The 23,039-nt window shown below is 42.0% G+C and overlaps 1 protein-coding gene and 1 long non-coding RNA gene across 2 annotated transcripts in view; one reads left to right on the top strand and one right to left on the bottom strand.

Moving 5' to 3' along the window:
- Positions 1-21,812, bottom strand: part of ntrk2a (neurotrophic tyrosine kinase, receptor, type 2a) — a 102,160-nt gene extending 80,348 nt beyond the window's left edge. Inside the window, exons 1-9 of the mRNA XM_074637794.1 lie at positions 21,241-21,812; positions 17,221-17,295; positions 14,976-15,047; positions 14,425-14,493; positions 12,857-13,005; positions 2,126-2,259; positions 950-1,082; positions 649-720; positions 212-439 (exon numbers count right to left, since the gene is read on the bottom strand). Of these exons, the coding sequence (XP_074493895.1) occupies positions 212-439; positions 649-720; positions 950-1,082; positions 2,126-2,259; positions 12,857-13,005; positions 14,425-14,493; positions 14,976-15,047; positions 17,221-17,295; positions 21,241-21,515 (1,207 nt within the window). The 5' untranslated portion in view covers positions 21,516-21,812. The remainder of the gene's footprint in view (positions 1-211; positions 440-648; positions 721-949; positions 1,083-2,125; positions 2,260-12,856; positions 13,006-14,424; positions 14,494-14,975; positions 15,048-17,220; positions 17,296-21,240) is intronic.
- Positions 4,270-4,483, top strand: LOC141769087 (uncharacterized). The gene is made up of 2 exons (XR_012594256.1): positions 4,270-4,372; positions 4,406-4,483. It is a non-coding gene; the product is annotated as an uncharacterized LOC141769087 (long non-coding RNA).
- Positions 21,813-23,039: the final 1,227 nt, after the last annotated feature.

The following is a 23,039-nucleotide window of genomic DNA, read 5'->3' as shown; positions in this document are numbered from 1 at the left end:
GAAAAAAAGAAGCAGCAGATCGGCTCATTTGAGTAGCTGAAATATGGGGTTTTTGCTTGATTGATTATATAAATATATATTTTAATAGATAAGAAAAATAGTTGCTGTCGATTGACTAATCAATTTATTGACCAGTTGTTTCAGCTCTGTACTTTTTAAAGAAAGTAAAAGCTTAACTGTAAAAACAACATTGTGCAGTGTGTCTTCTCACCATTCCAGGGTTTGCGCATGAAGTGAGCCTCCACCTCCTTTTGGTCTGTCCCATATTTGTTTTTCGCGAAAAGCGTGTAGCGCCCATTGTTGAGGTGTGTGGGGCTGTCCAGCTGCAGGCAGCCGTGGTACTCTCTCTCTGTGATGTCATGGATCATGGTCATGATGAAGACCCCCTCCATCACCGCTTCACCATCCAGAAACCATTCTAACTTTGGCTCGGGGTTTCCTAGAAAGGTTATGAAGACAATACAAGAGACTGTGATCTTCATTGATTTCAGATTCTTTGATTATCAGTTTACCTTCTTTGCTTATGTAGTCATTGCTGTGATAAATATGTACTGTGACACTGTTCAAGATGTAGGCAGTAGTATTTGATGCCAAATCACAGAAAATGTCCAGTGTCACTAAGGGACATTATGTGGATGTCTGTCTTACCTGACACGCTGAAGGGGATGCACCAGTGATGGTCAGGGATGGCATCACTCAGTTTAGTGATTTTGGGAGGAACTGAGTATAGTAGAGAGAATAGAGAGTTTAAGAGCAACAGTGTGAGATACAAACAGTAAAGACAGAACGTAAGATAAGACCAAAGAGCAATTCAAAGGTAAAACTATTGAAGCATGCAAAAACAGTTGTCTTCTCCAGCTTTTAATTCTCTGTTTTAAAGACTGCACTGATACACTTTGACACAATAATCTACATTGAATTAGGGCTGCTTGGAAGTGGGCAAACATACAAAGTATGTCCAGCAGCAGCGAGGACTCGTTCTCTCCAACGATGTTCTCAGCTGTGCAGCTGATCTTGCTGTTGTGGTCCAGCGACGACAGGTTGGACAGTCGTAGCACCGAAATCTGGCCTGATGTCTCGATCTGCAAGTAAACACATCCATATATCAGCATGAAGATTTGGCTATTTTCTGAACACATTCAAGAGAAGGGATTTTTTTAACTCATGACCACATAGCTTTTGATCATAGGATTACCGTATTTGGCCAAAAGTCTGTAATGGTGATGATATGTGAAACTGCCTTGACAAATATTGATCAGATTTGGCCTTTAAATCTAAGCAAACCCAGATGATGTACAAGTTGCATAATGTTAGGGATTTGACAAAGCATGGGAAGCATTGGATTCAGCTTATCATACCAGTGAAATCATCACATCAGGGTTCAACGTTAATGTTTTTTTTAACTTGTGGGTCAAAAATCGACTTGTCCGAAGTAAATTTTTACTTGCAAAATAAAAAATACTTTAATATAACTGTCATGTTTTATCAACCTTGCTTTCAGACTTGCAGCAAACAGCGCATTATATAGTTTGAGTTTCGCCCACATCCTCAACGCCACCCAACTGAACTCCTGTTTCCAGGATAATTGAAATGTTTGCTTGCGCTTCATGTCGCATGTGCAACTCTCAACAGAGATGAGAAGGAAGCAAAATGGCTCACTCCTTAAATACTTCCATCATCATCTCCGGAAAGAATTATGTTTCAATTTAATCAATCGATTAAAATATTTCCTCGCGATTAATCGCATGATTGTCCATGATTAATTGTGATTAATCACAAATTAATCTCACATTTTTTGTCAAGGGACCCCTTTGAAAATGGCCATGCCGGTTTTCCCTCGCCAAAATTTAGCGCAAGTTTGGAGCGTTATTTAACCTTCTTCGCAACAAGTTAGTATAACACAAACACAAAGCGAGTGCGATAACTGACAGTGGCACCGGTCAGGTCCCCACCCCCTTCTCTTTTTACTATTTTGATTACCAAATCCAAAAGTTTGCATCTGAGTTTGCATGTGTATTGACGACATATCTCTGAGCTCATAAATAAAAAGCATTAATACTTAATGTGATATGACATGCGTAATCCAAACATATCTGAGTTTGTGTTTCCGTGTTTGTGACCTGACCTCATAGTTGGAGACCAACGCCATGTTCCATATCAGCTGAGGTGAGGGCACGCCAGAGGTCGTACAAGAAAGGTCCACGTGCTTCCCCTCCATTAGTGTCACTTTAGATGGGCTCAACGTTGCCATGGGAACCTCTACACACAACCAGGGAGTGGGAAGGAGGAGAAGCAGAGGAGGAGGGTGTAGATGTGGAGAGAGAAAAGGGAGGAAGCAAACTTAGGATTCATGGCCAACTCTTGTCTTTTCAGTTGAAACACAAGGCACGTAACAACCTCGACAATAAGAGTGGAAGAGCAGGCAAACACACACCCACTACCACAGAGTGAAAAGAAAGATACACAAAGAAAAGACCTTGAATTCAATCTCCTTCTTTCCCTCTCTCCCTCGCTTTCATTTAAGCACACTCACCCCAATCAAACAGTCAGACAAAGAGACAGAGTTCAAACACAGTGATGGTTACACTGATTACTAGTGCATGTCTTCAGCAGCCCAAGTACTGAATTGATTGGACACAGTCTGAAGCCTCAGTCAAAGCAAAGACACTGGTGACTGTATGTATGTGTGTGTGTACAGTGCTGACCAGGAGGTGACCCGAGTATGACCAATCAGACTCAATCAGAGTCCTGCCACCCTCATCCCCTGTCCAATAACATCCCTGATGAAGACAGAAGAGAAGAGAACAAAACGAAGAGGAGACAAGACGAGAATCAAGAGAAGAGAAGAAGGTAAGAGAAAAGAAAACAAGAACAACGAGAGAAAAGAAGAGACCAGAACAAAGAGAAGAAAGACAAGAACACAAGAGAAGAGGAGGAGATCAGAGAAAACAAGAGCAAAAAGAAGAGGAAAAAAGAGGAGGATACAAGATGAGAGAAGTGAAGAAGAAGAAGAGGAGAAGAGAAAAGGGGAGAAGAGACGAGGACAAAGAGAAGAAAAAGAAAAGAAGCAGAGACAAGACGAGAACCAAGAGAAGAGGAGAACAAAAAGAAGAGGAGAAGAAATGGGTGTCGACAGTTACTGCAGATAAAACTGGACAGATTCCTTATCGAACCCTCTCCTCTCCCCTTCTCCACCCCTCCTCTTCCACCTCTTCTGTCCGTCGGCAGAATGCTTATCACCAGGGCAACCCACTTATCACTACGGCAACCCACTCAATCACCGTGAGACGCACTAAAAAACAGTGATTTCAGTGGTGGCAGGCCAGCTGCCATATCAGAACCACATATCTTAACAGGCTCTCGGTAAATCAGCTTTCTACTGACTCTGCAGCCATCTGCAGGTCACACACACACACACACAAAACTACACCCCACAGTGCCTAGACATCAGAATAAAACTGGAAACCTCCTCTGTTTTGATGCGAGTGCAGTTGTCATGACCTGTCAGTACATAGAAAATTATTTCCATGTTCAATTATTTCCGAGTACAGCTTTGGTAGTCAAACCACCCGTGACATCCTGTGTGATTGTAATCCTTTAGCGGCTCGGGTTGTGTTCAGAATCAACAAGTAGGATTGAAGAGGAACTCGCCGTAATTAGCATGGCAGACCAGCCTGTGTCAGTGACAACACATGAGTCATTACGTGGAAAGATTTCACTATTATGTGCTTCAGCGTTTGGCCCCTTTCTACAGCCCACCTGCAGCCAGTTGTAAACATATGGAAAATACTGGCAGTCAAGTCAGAGGGTGAGCCGACTAATGCACAACATCCATGACAGAAAGGAAGCCAGGCACTAAAACGAAGTGTTTGGTCAACTGTGTTTCCATTTAGATTTTTGCCAAAACAATCCCAACTCAAGGCCCGCCTACTGGCGTTCAGCCATCTTCACCACCAAATGGAATTTGCTCTGTTGTCAATGAGTTAGTAAAGTTGCTCTGTACCTGAATACTGCGTCATCATCCACATGTATTTTTTTTTATGTTGAGATAACCATTTCATTCAAACTTGACAGAAACAAAATAAAAGTCACCAAAACTGTTGTTGTTAGTCTTTCCAACAATCACCAACTTTGGTCTAAATAAACTCTTATTTCACTGAGTTTGATGTGAAAATATGCCGACTCTGCACGTTGTTTCCCCCGCTGCCTCTCTCTCTCTCTGCCCGTTGAGCAGCTGAGCGAATCTCGTTATTCGGAGGCAGACCATTGAATTAGCTAAATAAAATAACAAACATCGCCCAACACCATTTCTAACTATTGTCTATATTTTAAGGGCCCTCCCGCCAGCCCTCCTGCTTTATCACCCATGGCCGTGCAGTTCAGAGGATGAGATCGGCGCGTGCAGCGCGCATATACAGATTTCGGAGGAGACCGGCGGCGTAGAAAAAAGCCTGCCCTTTCAAAACTACTCGCTGACTGCTAACGTTACTAGCATTAAATAGCAGCCCACTTCCGTGTTTCGGTACGGTTGGCTTTCACAGCTGATGCGAACCGTACCCGAGTACACATGAACTATACTCAAGACCACTTGTTCAAGTGGAATCGAGTACGGATCGACGAACCGTGCCCGAGTACGGTACGGAGCGTTCACACTAATCAAACAAACTGGACTTTAGGTCAAGTGTACTTGGGGCCCGGGTCCCTGATATGAAAGCATCCTCAGAAAAATGCAAGAAAGTGGACCTTGAGTTTGGAATAGTTTTGCCAGACTATTTCCAAAGTCAAGAATGAACTTTCATGCTTATCTTTGAGCCAACATGGACAACGAATGAAATCATAACAGCTTCTGAGCTCACGTCAACATATTCTCTTTATCTTTTTGCTCACTTTATGTACACCTGTATTACCAGGAGAAATACAGTGCAGGTGGATGACAAATTCAAGGAAAATCCAATATAAAGTGGTTGTGTCAAGAAGGTAACCCACAATCTGGGAAAACTCTCGCGAGATGGTTAAGGTTAGGCATTGATCTTGAATAGTTAAGTTTAGGATAGGTCATTGGGCAAAAAGTCTTGAGAAAGTTTTTGCAAGTGTTACCTTCTAGACACGACCATATAAAGTGTCTTAGTAAAGTACTGGACCACTACCAGCCTCCAGAACAGCTAATGCCTGTAGATACTACTGAGGATTATCCAACTCTCTGCACTCTAGTGGTGGGATTAATACCATTACAGGGGACATATCATGCTCATTTTCAGGTTTATACTTGTATTTTGGGTTTCTACACCTTTACGTGCTTTAATGTTAAAAAAAACTGTCTGTCTGAATATACCTGTATTCACCCTCTGTCTGAAACACTCCGTTTAAGCGTCTGTCTCTCTAAGACCTCATCCCAAAAAAGCCCAGAGAAAAATATGGTGCACCTTTCAAAGGTAGTTCTCAAGCTGTGGGCTTTATATTCTAATGAGCCTGCATGTGACATAGGAAGGGGAGCCAAATCTGAATGACTTTTTGAATCACATGTTTTCTGATCTAGGCAGGCCACAAAAAAATAGCTGGGTTGTCTTATTTCACAGTTTGTGGGTTGATACCCAAATGCATGAGCACAAGAACTGAAAAAGTGAGTTTTTAATAACATGTCCCCTTTAAGTGAATCATCATGGGCACTATGGAAGCATCTGCATGTATCACTTATTCCGGTTTTTCCTTTAATTTATTACAATGTCACTCTAGATTTGCATTGATAGGGTAATCCAGGCTTCTTTTTTATTTTTCATTAGCATAACAAGTAGTGTAGTGTTTCAATTGGGAAGCAACTCATGAAACCAAAAATGATTTCACCCACATTTTCATTCATTCATTCAGTCAGTCAAAGTTTGCCTATCTGCCTCCTAGCGTTTTTTTTGTTTTTGTTTTTTTCACCAGTCTATGACATGGTGTGTCCTTGTTTTAGAGTATATGCCAGTCCTTGGCACTCCTTGACTCCTTGAATTCAGATTACCTTCATTCACCAGGCGTATGTGCTATGAATGGGCTGTGAATTACAAGCACAGCATCAGGGATATGCCTGGGTGATTGGAGCTGAATAGCTGCTCACAGCTCATATTTAAAAGCAAAACATCCGCTGTGGATTGAAGCCTCTGCACAATACACCACAGTACACTTCAGCTTCATTGTCGGAGGTGTCATTGTTGTCAGCTCTTGCTATGGACCACAATAGACACGTCCACATCGGTGTTTACAGAAGTGTTCACATTTTATTATGTAGGCTCCATCCTTTCCACCACAGAGATGTGGTGATTTCTGATGAGAGGCAGAAGCAGACGAGCGAGAGAAATCTTTCTCCTCAGCCACATTGCCTACCTCCACCTGTGCGTGACGGCTACCTCGCTGAGCAGCTGCGACTCACACCCGCGCGGTGTCCACACGGACAGCATTGCTGCTGCGACGCTGCTACTGCCAGCCTCATCTTTCTACATTGACTTTGCCTTTGATAATGGCCATCAATAATATTAGTAGTAGCTTTAGTTTCATTAGTAGTAGTAATAGTTTCATTTAATTTATATTTAGTTTAGACAGAAAGAGGTTAAGAAGTGTGTGCTCAATTAAAATAGACATTGAAACTATAGTGAATGGTTGTTGCAGAATCTGTCTTTATTTTGGATCGACAACGTTTAGTTCCTCTGGAGTTTCCGGAGGCGGCGAGTCGCACTGGACGACCCTGATTTGCATAAAGTAGCCTAGACCTCAACTTTATGCAAATGAGGAGTGGCCAACGGGACGCCCCGTCTCTTAAATCTCACCGCCACGCTACCAGAATGCATTGTACGGCTGCTTACGTAGACAATGAATGGGAAGCGTGGAAAGGACGAAGACTGTGGACATGTACCATGAGCCACGCTGCTCACGTAGGCTGTGTGGCTAACCTGTTGAAATGGGCGCCCAAAATGAAAAGCAAGAAGAAGTTCCACAACACACATGCGCTGCTCAGGTACACCTGTACCACACTGCCTACCTGAATATAAATGCCAATTTTAATTAAATGAAATGAAACATTCTACTATTGATGGCCATTATCAAAGGCAAAGTCAATGTAGAAAGACAGGGCTGGCAGTAGCGGCACCGCAGCAGCAACGCTGTCTGTGTGGACACCACATGCGTTTGAGCCGCTGCCGTTAAGCGAGGAAGCCATCACGCACAAGTGGAGGCAGTGTGACCTTTCACAAAATACACAACAGGGAGAAAAGGAAATGTGCTGGGAAGTGACACAACACAAAATCCGTCTCTGAGTTTGCCTCTGTATTTTTCTGTTGTTGTTCGCACACAGTGGAGACTGTCACTGCATTATGAGAGGGATTCACAAAGTGATTTCTGTTCAAAGGAGGCAGAGAAATAGGGAGGAGAACAAGAGGCAGAACTGGCTGAGCAGCTTTGAAACCCAAAATCTGTCATAGATTATTCATTTTTTGCCTAAAACTGTTGTCAGTCAAGTTGACTGTCTGACTCTGACATCAGATCATTTGTGGGTTTAAATTTTCCTCAAATCTGTCAATACGCCTCTGTATCTGTCACTCTTTAAGCTTCATTTCAGTCGTTGTGGCAAGTGATTTTGTATTTACAACCGATTAAAGGTTCTCTATACAATATCCAGAGCATTAATATAGCAGCAAACAACTATTGTCTATGTAAAAATATAGAGGAGTAATGTCTACCTGAGCAGATAAGGAAGTCACTCTCCCTCTGTGTGTGTTGTAATCAGAGCTTCTCCATGCTTTGTTGACATTGCCGGGCCGGCCACACTTGCTTTTAGTGCATGTGAACGTACTCCACTGGCTAGCTCACAGCCGCTGCTCTGCACTGCTCTGCACTGCTCTGCATTGCTCTGCACTGCTCTGCACTGCTCTCATACAGTGATTACAGCTGATAACGCCGTCCCAACCGACGACGTTGTCACAGAAACGTAGCGTCCACCCTCCGGTTCCCCCCCCCATGTAAACATGGTTATCTCTGTCAGCAGTTTTGACTTTGTTTCCACTGTTAGCACGGTTAGGTGCTAGAACGTTGATGTTGGACGATTTTGCATAAACATGGAGGGTTCAGTTCCTAAAGTCAGACACGCCCATCCATCACCGCAACTTTCACTCCCTTACTCTCCACCTCTCTACATAAAAGATACACTGCATCCTGCATTTGCATTGGACATAAATCGTGAGGCACATAACTGTCATACATAATTCCTCATGATACTAAGCTGTTCCAGCTATGCATCATTCTCGTCGTCCACTGATGAATTGAAAAATAAAAACTGCACAGTATTCCATCTTTGCACAACAACTTTTCCTCCCTTTTCAAATTCTCAGCAGTCACTTTCTTCCCTTTCCCATAAAGATGATTTATTGAATTGTTCTGACCAGATAGGCTCTTTTGTTTTTGAAGCTGTTGTCTGTTTTAAACCCTCCTGAATCCCTCTGTTAGCAAAATCTCACTGCTAAATGACAGCAGTGTGGCCTAAAAAGGACTGCAGAAAGGCCAAATGCAGCATTCAACGTCATGTCCATTACCTTTTGAAAGACCTCATAAAACATCAGGGCTGCAAGACATGAATACCATCCTAATCTGTTTCTGTCAATCTGCACTGGGCTGATTTTCTTTGAGCTTTCTAACTTCTGCGTTGAATTTAAGTTTAGTTTTACAGCTTTTGTGTCTTGTTGATAAATTCCTGATTATCTAACAAGTAAGTGAGTGGTCTCCTTATAGGAAATTCACACATGTGAATAGCATCTGCCCACAGACACAGGAGCCATCTGGGCTTTTTGGTTGGTCCGTACTGCCATTTAAGTGTGTGCCTATGTGCTGCATTTGTGTTTCACATATATGCGACTGTAAGAGCACACTGCACAAAAGAAAGGAGCAGAGAGATACAGAGAGTTTGACACACAGACATACTGTATATGCAAGTATATAGTTAGTGTATTCACGTATAAGCCTAGGAGACAGAAGTTAGCGAAGGAAAGACGAGAGCAGAGGAAATAATTGAACAATAATCAAAAGAAATGGGGATGACAAAGGGAAATGAAACCTGATAGACAAGCAAATGGACAGACAGACAGTTGAAGACAGAGAGCACCAGCGCTGTGATGTGACTTGAGCTGCAAAAATGAATTGATTCGTTTCCAACTATTAAATTAATCGCCAACTATTATGATAATCGGTTTGAGTAACTTTTTTAGAAAAAAAAGTCTCTTAAATGTGAGTATTTTCTGGTTTCTTTACTCCTCTATGACTGTAAACTGAATATCTTTGAGTTGTGGACAAAACAAGACATTTGAGGACGTCATCTTGGGCTTTGGGAAACACTGATCAACATTTTTCACCATTTTCTGACATTTTATAGACCAAACAACTAATCGAGAAAATAATGGACAGATTAATTAATTAATGGACAATGAAAATAATTGCAGCCCTAGATGTGACCAGCAGAGGTCTGGTAACCCATCTGCTGTCATTCCCACAGCACATGGGGAAATTAGGGATGCATCGATCTGACTTTTTAAGTCCCGATACAGATACCTGGGCTTTGGGTATCGGCCGATATTGAGTACTGATCCAATATCAGTGTATGTAAGTCACTGTTTTTTTTATATGTAAGGCAACATCAGGCTTGACTTAAACATTGTTTTCTTAACTTTGTAAAACAAAATGTAACAAATAAATATTTTTTTGTAATTTTATTTATACAAATTAAATTTTGTCATTATTATTAAAATAATAAATCATACACCAGCAACTTGGTAAAAAATCTTCAAAATTAACAGGAATTACAATTCAAGTGTAAATCTTTATAATGCAGCAAAATATTGGTCAAAATTTAAAGCGGAATTACTATTCAAGTATATAATGTACATTAACATAGAATAGAATTGAATTAATTGGATCCATTGTACCCGATACCCAATCCAGCTATTTGAGTCAGTATAGGCCCGGTATTCGATCCGGTATCGGTATCGGTGCACCCCTAATGGAAATAAGCACCTTTGCTCTGGACAGCTGGTTTCATTTATGACTTGTATACATTTGGGTCATTGTAGGCACATAAACTTAAGGAGTAATGAGTATGAGGGTAGAAAAAACTTAAATGTCTCAATTTTCACATAAACAAGTATGACCCTAAAGTAATCTTACAACTTAAGACAGAGTTGTTAAAGGGGATTAAACAAGAGCGGGGAGTTTAAAGTGTTTTTTTTTATTGTTTTAATCATTCTATTAATAAACAACTGAGTGGGAGTATTTTAATACCTGCAGCTGTTTAAACCCCACACAGAGTGACACAGTCCAACTACAGTAGCATGGGACTGCAGTAACATCAGTGTTTTTTTAGTAAAGTTGTGCAGCCTATAGGTCAGCAGTGGGAACAGTGTGTGTGTTTGCCAGCCTTTTGGATGGAGCTCCAGTCCACAGAGAGAAACAGACATATGTGGGTGGCCTGAGAGATCAGTGTCAGCCCGAGGGCATCGTTGGGCACTTGCTCTGCTTTGTGCCTTCCTCATATGTCACTCAGAAATGTTCTGACAGACAGAAGGACATACAGCCATGCATGCAAGCAGACAGAGAACTGGAACATGAGGAAGAAAGAGGAGGAAAGACAGTCTGAGAGAGGGGGAGGCACAAGAAAAAACGACATAGAGAGCAAAAGGCCAGCAGTTTGGACGTTTGGTGTATCATTGTTAGCCCGGGGGCATCATTTGGCCCCCCTACACCACCAGGACCTCCTCCTCATATGTCACACTGCCAGGGGGTCCCCTGCCCACCTCTCCAGGGGCCCTGCTGTAACTGTGCTAATGCCAAAAATAACCTCCGCTAATGGAAGGGAGGCAGAGGGGACGGATCAATAGGAGTTATCAATGACATTGTTAGCTTCCTGCATGCTAACTTATTGTTTGTGTCCTGTGCGTCCCGACTGCCCTGAGCTATTTTTGACCAGATGGAAAAAAATACTTTCAGATTCATGTTCTGGCTTATTAAGAGAGAAAATTGGATTACATTTCAATTGAGACCGATAAAGCTTTTCTGACTGCTGTTATTGTGTGTTTTATAAATTCAAATCAGACACGAATATTCCTTTATGTTCTCACTTTACGATAACAAACTGGATATGACTGGGCTTATTGCCCAAAAGGCTGGAACTATCTGTGTTTCATTTGGTTGCTTGGGTTAAGCTCAAGCTCTAAATTATTACCGTATGTCACTTTTAGACAGATTTGCGCTTATAAAAAAACTATAAATCCAGGCTGAGTTTGGACAGACAGACGGGTCGAGATGTAATCTGACTCCGTTTATGAAAAGAAGGGAGTCCAAGATAGAGAGAGATTCATGAAAAGCTAAAAAGCAGGGAAGAATATAGCCTCAATTAACTGCTGACATTTATACATTTAAGCTTGATAAACACCCCCATAAGCAAGTACATAAAAGGTTTGTGGTCTGTGGAAGTCTGTCTAGGAGTGACAGCAGGCTCGCCGGTTAGCTTGACATTACACATGTATTGTAAATGACTGTCTGGTTTGTAGACACATTATTCTTCATGGAAATACTAAATGTTGTTTCTTTGCAACTTCAACAAAGATGCAAGTTTTCGCAGTTAAATCTGCGGAAAATGTCTTTTATTGCTCATAAAATTGTGATTATTGCTATTGCAGTTGAGTATTAAGTCCAGAAAGAATTGCCTCCAAGACGACTTAAACATGATGATTCAGAGAAAAAGGAAATGAAATGTGCTGCGTGACAGCAGGTCAACGGTGCCATAGGACATAGTGCAGATGGTCTTTATAACACTTCATTTTATTGTGATAAATTAATTTTCTCCACTCGGCATCTTTGAAACTCACTGATGTAATCTGTGTGTTGGTTCACACAAACGCTCCCTCTCAGTATAATATCTTCCAGCTTCTATAATGTCCTGTGCAGGGACCTCTTTACACCTGTGAGCAGATGACTGTAACTAGTCTATAAGATGACATAACCTGTCACACAGCACACACAAACACTACTCTGTAGGTCACACATTTCGCTCTCCTCCAACTGGCAGCTAATCTATGCATCCTATGAGAAAGCTCCCCACAGCATAGAGATAACGTCAGCCTGTTTAGTGTCGGTGGCCTTTTAATGACACCCTGCAGAGCCCTCTATAAAAACAGGGCTCTGAGTGTGCATGCATGCGTTCATTTGGTCATTTGTTTGCTTGTTCATGCGTGAGACATTGTGGCTTTTTGCACTGCACAGTGTCTAGAGGAATTACAATATACAGGCTAAGCAGTGAAACAGTTTGTGCAGCATCCTCGCTGTAGCCTGTGGAAGTTCAGCTGGTACTGATTACTGCAGTGGCTGTAGTTAATGCATGAATTTGATTCTTTGTGTAGTTATTCTTGTAGGTTTTGCAGAAACAACAAACTTCACTTTCTCCAGTTGTTCATCCCCCACACAACTCCCATGAGAACCGACAAAATACTTAGCACACTTGTCTTGCAATAACAAGTTTTATACAGTATATGCCCTGCACTTATACACAAACACGTTTATGCAAACACATACACATACACTCACATAAAAACAGATGTGTCAGACATACTGTATGCAAAACATATGAGAACACACAATCAAAACAAAGATTTGGAACAATCTTTGTAGAGGAAACCATTAGGATCACGGTTTTCCTCCAGGTGCTTCAACACTTTGCACTCTGCTACAGCTTGTGGATGTCTTTTCCAGCTTTGTCTCTCTCTCTCTCTCTCTCTCTCTCTCTCTCTCTCTCTCTCTCTCACTCTCTCTCTGTCTGTGTGTGTGTGTGTGTGTGTGTCCTCACCACAGTTAGGTAGTATCAGTTTGGACAGCAGCTTGCGTCCTCCTCCATCCTCAATGCAGCGCAGCTCCTGAGTGTCTGCTTCCTCTCCTAACCACAGCTTGATCCACATGTTCTCACAGGAGCAGTGCAGAGGGTTCCCTGTCAGGATCCTACTCACACACACACACACACACACACACACAAAGTCAAGAACCGTCAAGAACAGAGAGTAGTAGAGCAAGAGAGTAACTGAAATAGTTCAAAAGTTTTGGGAAATATGTTTATTTGCTAGCCAGAGCACTAAGCAGATACAACGTTTGTCTGTTTGTTAAATATGAAGCTACCACAAGCAGCCGGTTAGCTTAGCTTAGCTTAGCTTAGCTTAGCTTAGCTTAGCGTAAAGACTGGAAACGGGGAAACAGATTCAATGGACAGATAGGAGCGTTGTATCAATCTTCTCATCTAACTAAATTATACGCAAGTCGATCAGGCAAGTGAAAATTAAATGATCTTTAGGGACCGGAAGCCGATTGTTATCGGCCGACATTCAGTAAAACTTTACGATCGGGAGACAGGCATTAAGGATTTCTCGTCGGCAATTCCTGATAATGCTACATTGTGAACAACAAATCCGTATTGAAATCGGCAGAAGGAGAGCTAGTTAATGTTGTTAACGCTGTTAGCAGCCGGTGGGCTGCACAGTCCTGCTCGGCCAAATAAAAGAACTAACAGCTAACGTACGAAGGTTGCACTGAGTTACATTCTGACGCATTCAAGCTCTATTCAGTAAAATAATGAGTTTTTGCTAAGTCTATGTTATCATGATGTGTTAAAATCCATGTTGTTAATATTGCTGTGATGGTTTCACAGCAATATTAGAGAGGGAATTATGACCTGTTTAACTTATTAACACTGGCTCTAAGCAGCTTATAATACATATTTAAAACTACTAATGCTGAGTTGGTGATTGTTGAAACAGTGGAAAGACAGTTTTGATGAGTTTTATTTTCTTTCAGTTGAGTTTAAATAAAGTGCGTTTTACAATGATCAGCGTTGTAAAATGACTGTTTTTGTCAATGGGGTCTGGTGGCTTTGAGGAGAGCATATTAATGTTTAAATTGTATACCTGTTGATTTTATTTATTTTTTAATAGGCCCACGTTTTTCATTTCAGACAAGTAATTTTAGCTATCAGACAAGTAGCTGAAAAAGCTTAATGTCAAGCCCTGTTAGTAATGGGAGACTGAGTCAAGGTTATCTTTGACTTTATTGACAGTTGTCGTAGCCAATCAATATATATAATAATGCCTTGGTGGTTAATTGCCGCTTGCCCACTTCAGCTAATCTCAGTCTCCACCATTTTTTTATCTAAATCTAAATAAAAATAATAATGATTTTCTGGCTCCAGGAAATCCCAAGATTGCAGGCAGCGGTAGTATCACATCAGACATATATAGGTGACATCACAGATGCTATAGGAATATGTTTATCTACAGACTGTGATGATAACTGGGAGGTAAAGCAGAGAGAGAGCCGTGAACAGATAGATGGATATGAACAGACTGATAGAGAAGGCTGAGCTGAACTCACAGATAAGAGATGTTGAGGTGTTTGAATATCCTCCAGGACAGCGACGACAGGTTGTTATCTTTCAGGTTCCTGGAAATTAAGTCCAACATCAGGGAAGGAGATTGCATTTGTAAAATCACAACAGAATATTACATTTGTGTTACAGAAACACACACATTTGTACATGCACCAAAAAGCCTGAATTGTATTTATCATTAAATGTAAGTGGTACATTTGATCAATATCATAAGTATCAAACTTTAATTATGTTGATCCATTATAAATCCCATTCAGACTGAACCTGATGATTCGTTCTTTCTTTCTGGTTATTTTTTCTCTTGATAGTGTTACAAATAAGTCTTCTTTACATTATTATATACATTTCCTGTTCATCAATTTCAACAATTAAATAGTACAACAAATGAAAGAAATTGAAACAAGGCTATACATTTTATACGGTAATACGTTTGTCCTCAATGGAGTCCAACAACTCACTCATTAATGTTGATAAATAAATGTGCACGGTGGCTGTCATGTCAATAGAAAGCGAGGAATAGATAGTGTGAACTTACAGGTACTGTATCTTGATGTTGTTTTGAAAGGCCAGCTTCGATATGTATGTTAGCCTGCTGTTGGTCACCGTTCTGACACAAAGACAAATACAACAGCGTCATTGTCATCGTCATCTTGAACATAACAATTATCAACAACCGCAACATTAGCAACAGAAAAAACATGAATTCGGGTTCCTGAATTTGGTCGCAAATTCGAATAAGTCATGCTAGAGACGGATACACATCAGAAAAATCACCACCTGGCCACCCAAATTCTGTTCTTATTATTGCCTTATCGCTAATCCTAAATACAGCATCTGAATACTGACATTGGGAGATATTAGCATTGTTTTATGAAAGAATCCATTTATCAGTTCATCTGGTTTGCAGCTAAGGTTCCATTCGAATGAATGATGCCAACAAAAACTATCTATCTAAAGATAATATACATCCTCTGGATGTATTTGTGATTTATTTATTATACTGTGTCACACAGACTTATAAGACACCAAAATACACTGTTGCAGTGGTGAAACATTAGCCAGACATGAACATAACTAACATAACAACGGTTTCTCTCCAGTGAGACCAGTAAACCTGCCTGTTTCTTTAGGTAATGGTACCCGAACGTAACTGTTAAACTAAATTTAGGTTTGTACCAGTGGGGAACCGCCAGACTCTGAAAAGTGAAGCCTTTGCGGAAGTGCCTTAAACTTCTTTCTAACAGCCAGCAGGGGGCGACTCCTCTGGTTGCAAAAATAAGTCTGATTGTATAGAAGTCTATAAGAAAATGAGCCTACTTCTCACTTGATTGATTACCTCAGTAAACATTGTAAACATGAGTTTATGGTCTCAATTGATAGTTTCAAGTTTTCTTCAATACAGTATGATGTTCATTTAGTAAATGATGGTCCCATTTAGAGTCAAATAGGCCATAAAGCTGCCATGGCGTTGTACGGTCTGGGTGTTGTCTGTATTTTCGTCTTACAACTTTAACCCTTTCACAGTGTGTTTTCAGCAGTTAATTGTAACATTTTGGTCAGTTAAAAATGTCTTATTCAGCGTTTGGTTGTACTTAGCTCCACCCTCTCATGTCACTTCTGATTGCCAAAAAAACAAGATGGCGACGGCCAAAAACCAAGGTGGCAACGGCCAAAATGCCGAACTCGAGGCTTCAAAACGGCAGTCCATAAACCAGTCCACTTCATATATACAGTCTAATCCAGGGGTGTCAATGCAAATTGGCCCAAATTAAGATCTTTCTAGTGAGCCACTGTTCAGGCATATTCACAAGTCTGCCATGGAGCAACGCCAGCACCTGCACATTTGTAAATTTAACAGATGTCTCAATAGAAAGCCTCTTCATGTGCAAAAATCTGTTTTAAGAGTCAGGTGCCTTTAATATTCCGAGGCTACAGACTGCACATTACTCAGTGTTGTTAAAACCAGGTGCAGAGAGTGTCTGCCCTTCATCAGCTGAAGTGAGGCTGTAAGACATCATTATCTGATACAAAAAGTTGGTCTAACAGATGTTCTGTGACTGATTCATCTCATCTGACATGACTGAGCGCAGATTTTCATTTCACCATTTATATCAAATGACATATCAAAACTGTGAAATTATCATATTTGTATGAAGACAGAGTGTAATTGTGTGTGAAGTATTTGTCGGACAAGTGGGACAGTTGTCTATGATTGTGGCTCAAACACAGTACTCGTTTTATTCCCACTGGGTCCGACCACATTTAAAAACATATGCACTTGCAGTGTGTAACATGCTTTGTGCTAATCTGTCTACCAAATGGGATATTGGCGGGGAAATTAGGTAGTGTGATTATTATGTTGCAAGAAAGTGCTGCTTGGTAGAGAAGATTAGAGACTAGATTAAGAAATGAAATGAGATACAGATCCATAGCAAAACACAGTAACTACAAAATCGTTCGATAAACAAAGCAACAGACATGGACAATATATTGCCTTAAACAAAGAAGGAGGATTATCAATGAAAGCAAAGTAAATCAATATTTCATATAGTGGATTATAAATCATTAAAATGTAGTGAAATGTTTCTTCTTTCTGCCATAAAATGCTGCTTGTATTTGGACCCTAAGATTGGCCATTGTGTACAGATGTGATGTAGTTAAAAGAACAGCCACAGAATATAAAAATGCATAACATAAAAACACTTTTATTAGCAACAGCTCTGAATGGTTGCCCTGGGCCAAAGTGTTTGTCTTGGTAATATAAGCCATAAAAAACTCACAGGTTCCTGAGATTCTTGTAGTAGTACAGGTCTTTGTCGTTGATGGAGGAGAAGCTGCTCTGGTTGGCGATGTAGCTGTCGGGAGATACAAGTGTGTGTGTCAGAAGGCTCATTTGTTAACAAAGGGAAGCATAAACAGAAGCATTTCAACAAGACAAAGGGACATAATAAACCCATGTAATTAGAGTTCAACATTAAAAAATGAACTGCTGAAGGTCTGCAGTTGATAAATGGCACACGGAGGGGAGGGGGATGTGATGGTAGTTTTTAAAAGTAGAGAAACAGGCACCACTCTCTTCCCTCTTTTCCTCAGCTGCACTGGAGCAAGGGCACTTGACCCGTTTAGGGGCCAACAGGAGATGATTGTGGGCAACTCCCTTGTGTGAAGGAGTAAAACTGTGTGAACGGGTTGTGAAAAACACATTATGTGTACTTTTCAAATATCACTGCTTTGGGACCACATGTCAGAAGATTCAGAGACAAACAAAAGCAGAACCATCTCACCTCTACAGAGGGAACATGCTGTAACAGTTGCAGAAGAAAAAACCCTCACCGTCTCACTGTTGCATGTATGATTTGGCTAAATCCTAAGGTCATTAAATAATGTTTGTCATGTGGTAAACATACAGCGTCCAGCTGGGAACAAAAAAAATATCTCTAATTAGATACATTGATTTCCAAGATCATTACATGGCTATAATAGTGAAGGGCCTTCAGTCTAGGGATGCACCGATCCGACTATCTCAGTCCGGATTCCAATAGCGATACCTGGGCTTTGGGTATCGGCCGATAGGGCTGTGTATTGGCAAGAATCTGGCGATACAATACATATCACGATACAGGGGTTACGATTTAATATATTGCAATATATTGCAATATATTGTGATACTGTAATAAGGCGATATATTGTGATTTTTTTATCTAATTTTAGGAAAACTGTCATAGTATAAAGAACACACCACCATATGCATAAAAACTTTTTTCATGCAATCAGAACAATGGGATGTGCATTTGCATTCTTCACAGTCCCTGTAAACTCCAACTTCATAGCACTACTTTCAGAGGGCAAATACACTGAGAGGGCACATCTCTCTGAAAGTGAAATACAGTATTGACTAAACTGTAAAATATTAATTAAGAATCGATACAGTGTTTTTGAGAATCGATACAGTATCACAAAACATAATATCGCAATATTCGATTTTCTTATATTCCCAATACCGAGTAGTACCAGTGTTTAATTAACAAGCAAGATGTCTCACTTTGTGGAAGTGACTGGGATCATTCTTTTATGTGTAAGGAGACATCAGGCCTGACTTAAACATTACTTTCCTAACAAATAAAGACATAGATATCTATTTACTGAATTGTTATTTATTATTCAAATAATAAATTGTATACCCGAAACTCGGTAAAAAAAAAAAAATAGATTGGCCCCATTGTCACCGATACCTGATCCAGCTATTTGAGTCAGTATCGGCCTGATATCCAAACTGGTATCGGTATCGGTGCATCCCTACTTTTATATTTGTTGCTAATTATTCCATATACAATATGTATTTTACCTCTCTCAAGTCCCTGAATTTATTCCAAAATAATTACATTTTAGTCATCGTCAGAAGATTGATCAGTGAGGATTTAAAAGACAACAACCCTTAAGAATATTTTATACAGGTGTCCTGGTGGTCTATGAGGGTCTAAGACGCTGTACCACACCAAGGAAGCAAAACGTCCCCTCTTCGAGTCTGGAAGGGGACTTTTGTTGCTTATTACCTCTCTCTCCCCTCATTTCCTGTCAGCTCTCCGCCATCACTATCAAATAAAGTTAAAATAAAGCCTAAAAAAAGACTGTAGAAAAAATAATAACATTTGATATGTGCCTTTCAATAATTAAAGGAAGCTGACTGAATGTCAGCATTTTTTACACACTGATAAATTCAACACATTCGTTTAAAATCTTAAACACCGTTTCATAAAATTACTTCCACTAAAGAGTCAAATTGCCTGACAATAACGGCACACAACTAAAATTAAACTGACTAAATGTTTAGAGGGTAAAAAAATGCATTTGTAATCTACAATAAATCACCAGTTGCAGCTTCAACATCAGCCGATAAGTATCTGTAAATCAGCTGTAAAGTCAAAGGCAGACAGGCAGTGTTCCAGTTCAAGTCAGACTGCTGAATAATAATGTCACTGCCAAGAGCATGCATACTGTCCATCTCTGGTTTTTCATCAGGTTTGATGTAGAGCGATTAGTTGTCAACTGTTAAATTAATCGCCAATTATTTTGATAACCGGTTTGAAGCATTTTTTTTATGAAAAGAAGTCAACATTCATTGATTCCAGCTTCTTAAATGTGAATATTTGCTTTACTTCTCTATGACAGTAAACTCAATATCTTTCAGTTGTGGAGAAAACAAGACATTTGAGGACGTCATCTTGGGCTTTGGGAAACACTGATTGACATTTTTCACCATTTTATAGACCAAACAACTAATCGATTAATCGAGAAAATAATCGATGATGAAAATAGTTGCAGCCGTTGGTGTACTCTCATATGTTAGTGAGGAGTTAAACGTGGACTTATTACACCCCATATGTGTACATTTGCCCTAAATCTACTAGGATCACAAAATATATTTTCTGTTATGGGTTAAATGTCTTTTTTTGTCTTTATTAAAGGCTGCCTTACCTATGAAACAACTTTCTGTGTTGTTTCTCTTGTGTTAATATTTATGAAAGAGCCAACACCCCAAAAGATGTTAGCAATATTGAGGTTCAGTCATTTAGTACACCACCTCCTCCTCTGCTGGAGGATATTTTCTCAGCAGATGGGACCTGGATATGATTGTTTGCCTCATACATAGGGCAGCGATGACACATCAACACAAACTGCTGTATTGAGTCTTTATACACCCTTTCAGGACTTCACACAGACATTGAAAACCCATTATATTCAGTCAAATTGTGCATGCAGATGTTATAAAAGCAGGACGTCTATAGCCAATTAACACAGACAGGGAACACCATAACCTCCTATCTCCTCAGGGTTTTTTTTGGCAAGGTCGTTGTGGAATTCATTATAATTTGTCTGTTTACATTATGGCCAATGACTCAGTGGGTGCTTCTCACCAGACTGCTGGCTCATTTAAACAGCGGCCAAGGCTTCTCCCAAGTTCATCTCTGACAAGTCATTATCAACAAGGCCGTTTATCTCTGCCAAGAAAGATATTGCATGCGATTCAATATTGTAATCTCCTCTTTTAATTGCTCTCAGATAGAGAAATACAGTTTATTTCTAGGCCACATGACGTTTTTATTAAAAGGGGACATAGCCTACATTTTCAAATGCACACTGATATTTGTCTTGAATCATCACCCAAGAGGAAGAGGAGGCTCCACAGTCTTCAGCACAATGTTGACTCTGACTAGAAAACATTTTTTTTTTCCCTTGAGCATCGATTTTTCTGTCTTTTCTTCTGTGGTTCATTTACACTCATAATAAACCATCTTGGGGAAGTGTCTGCACTAATATTTGGACTGTGGTGCACACATGTAGGCACACGCACGCGCCCCCCCCCACACACACAGACATGGCTTTGTCTAATAGTCACATTAAAGTCTAACAGCCTCTTTTTTTCTCTAAATGGTCTGTCTCCACACTATAGTGATGAGAGACTGATGTGCCCCATGCATGATGGCAATGAGTCTGTTATGCAATGTAGGTTATAGACATGATGAAGCGTGTCTGAGCTGCCGAATAAATGGATAGGACTTACATTCATAACAAAACTGGTCAGAATGGGAATTCACCTTAAATTAACGTATGAAATTTAGATTCATCGCAAAAAATTTACAAAATCTGGACCAGTTCTGGCTTTTTTTTTTTTTTTTTTTGCTGTCTATTAGGGGTTAAAGGATTCCTTTATTTTGGAAAGTGTTGGAAAATACAGCCACGAAGGACCACTTGTGCATTGTGTAAATGGGATGCTTATAATTGATGCTTGAGCCACTCACATGTCGGTGATGTTCTCCATCTCCGCCTCGCTCTGCAGGACTGGGAAAGCATTGATACCTCTCTCCGGGTCCACGCAGGAGATCCTGGTGCTGCTGCAGGAGCAGGACGACGGGCATGCCTCCGCGGACATCCACGGATCCCCAGAGCCCACTGACACCCCGACCACCACGACCCACCACCACCACCAGCACCACCGCCACGACCCGGAGCCTCTCCCCGGCGAGGAGAGCAGAGCCCCGCTGCCGCTGCCGGGTCTCCAGGCGCTCATCATCATCTCGGGTGCCAACTGGAGCTATAAGGCTCGCTGAACAGCCCCACAGCCCGGCCCAGGGTGGCTGGGTTCAGACCCGGTTCAGCCAATCAAGGAGAGGAGAAAGAAAAGAAAAAGCACAAAATCCTGCGCGATGCTGAGGTGGGTGGATGGATGGATGGATGCAGGCGGTCCGGCTACAAAACCATCTGGAGAGAAGAAACGATGACAGGAGAAGGAAAAACAGGAGAGAGTTTCGTCCCGGTCCTCTGTGTGTGTGTTTCCTCCAGTATCCCCCAGTCAGTCAGTCAACATCACACTGCCACACACTGACGGGTGGATGCCAAGGAGGATCTCTCTCTCTCTCTTGCTCTCTCTCTTTCTCTCTCTCTCTCTCTCTCTCTCTCTATCGTTCTCTCTCTTTCTCTCTCTCTCTCTCTCGCTCTCAGCTGACGCGCACCGAGTGGAGCCTCCTCGACACAATGTTCTCTGTGTGTGAATGATTCTCGACAGAGAGAGAGAGAGAGAGAGAGAGAGACGGGTGGTGGTGGTGGAGGGGGGGTGATGGTGGTGAGGAGGGGTGGTAATGGAGGGGGGGTGATGGTGGTGAGGAGGGGTGGTGATGGAGGGGTGGTGGTGGTGGAGGGGTGGTGGAGGGGTGGTGGTGGTGGAGGTGGTGGTGATGGAGGGATGGTGGTGGTGGTGGTGGTGGATGGGTGGAGGGGTGGTGGTGGTGATGGAGGGGTGGTGGTGGTGGTGGTGGTGGAGGGGTGGTGGAGGGGTGGTGGTGGTGGAGGTGGTGGTGATGGAGGGATGGTGGTGGTGGTGGTGGTGGAGGGGTGGTGGTGGTGATGGAGGGGTGGTGGTGGTGGAGGGGTGGTGGTGGTGGAGGTGGTGGTGATGGAGGGATGGTGGTGGTGGTGGTGGTGGATGGGTGGAGGGGTGGTGGTGGTGATGGAGGGGTGGTGGTGGTGGTGGTGGAGGGGTGGTGGTGGTGGAGGTGGTGGTGATGGAGGGATGGTGGTGGTGGTGGTGGTGGATGGGTGGAGGGGTGGTGGTGGTGATGGAGGGGTGGTGGTGGTGATGGAGGGGTGGTGGTGGTGGAGGGGTGGTGATGGAGGGGTGGTGGTGGTGAAGGGTGAAGGGGTGGGTGGTGGTGGTGGAGGGGTGATGGTGGAGGTGGTGGTGGTGGTGGTGGAGGTGGTAGAGGGGTGGTGGTGGTGGTGGTGGTGGTGGTGGTGGTGGTGGAGGTGGTAGAGGGGTGGTGGTGGTGGTGGTGGTGGTGGTGGAGGTGGTAGAGGGGTGGTGGTGGTGGTGGTGGTGGTGGTGGTGGAGGTGGTAGAGGGGTGGTGGTGGTGGTGGTGGTGGTGGTGGTGGTGGTGGTGGTGGTGGTGGTGGAGGTGGTAGAGGGGTGGTGGTGGTGGTGGTGGTGGTGGGGTGGGTGGATGGGCTGGAGAGCAATGTCAGTCAGGATGGGAGAGCCGTGCCGGTGCGCACCGCTGGTATGAGGAGGAGGAGGAAGAGGAAGAGGAGGAGGGGTACCAGCAT

Source organism: Sebastes fasciatus, chromosome 6 (assembly GCF_043250625.1).
Source record: "Sebastes fasciatus isolate fSebFas1 chromosome 6, fSebFas1.pri, whole genome shotgun sequence".
Taxonomy (NCBI): Eukaryota; Metazoa; Chordata; class Actinopteri; order Perciformes; family Sebastidae; genus Sebastes; species Sebastes fasciatus.
Note: the sequence above shows the minus strand (reverse complement) of the source record. Positions and strands in the feature narration are given on the sequence as shown.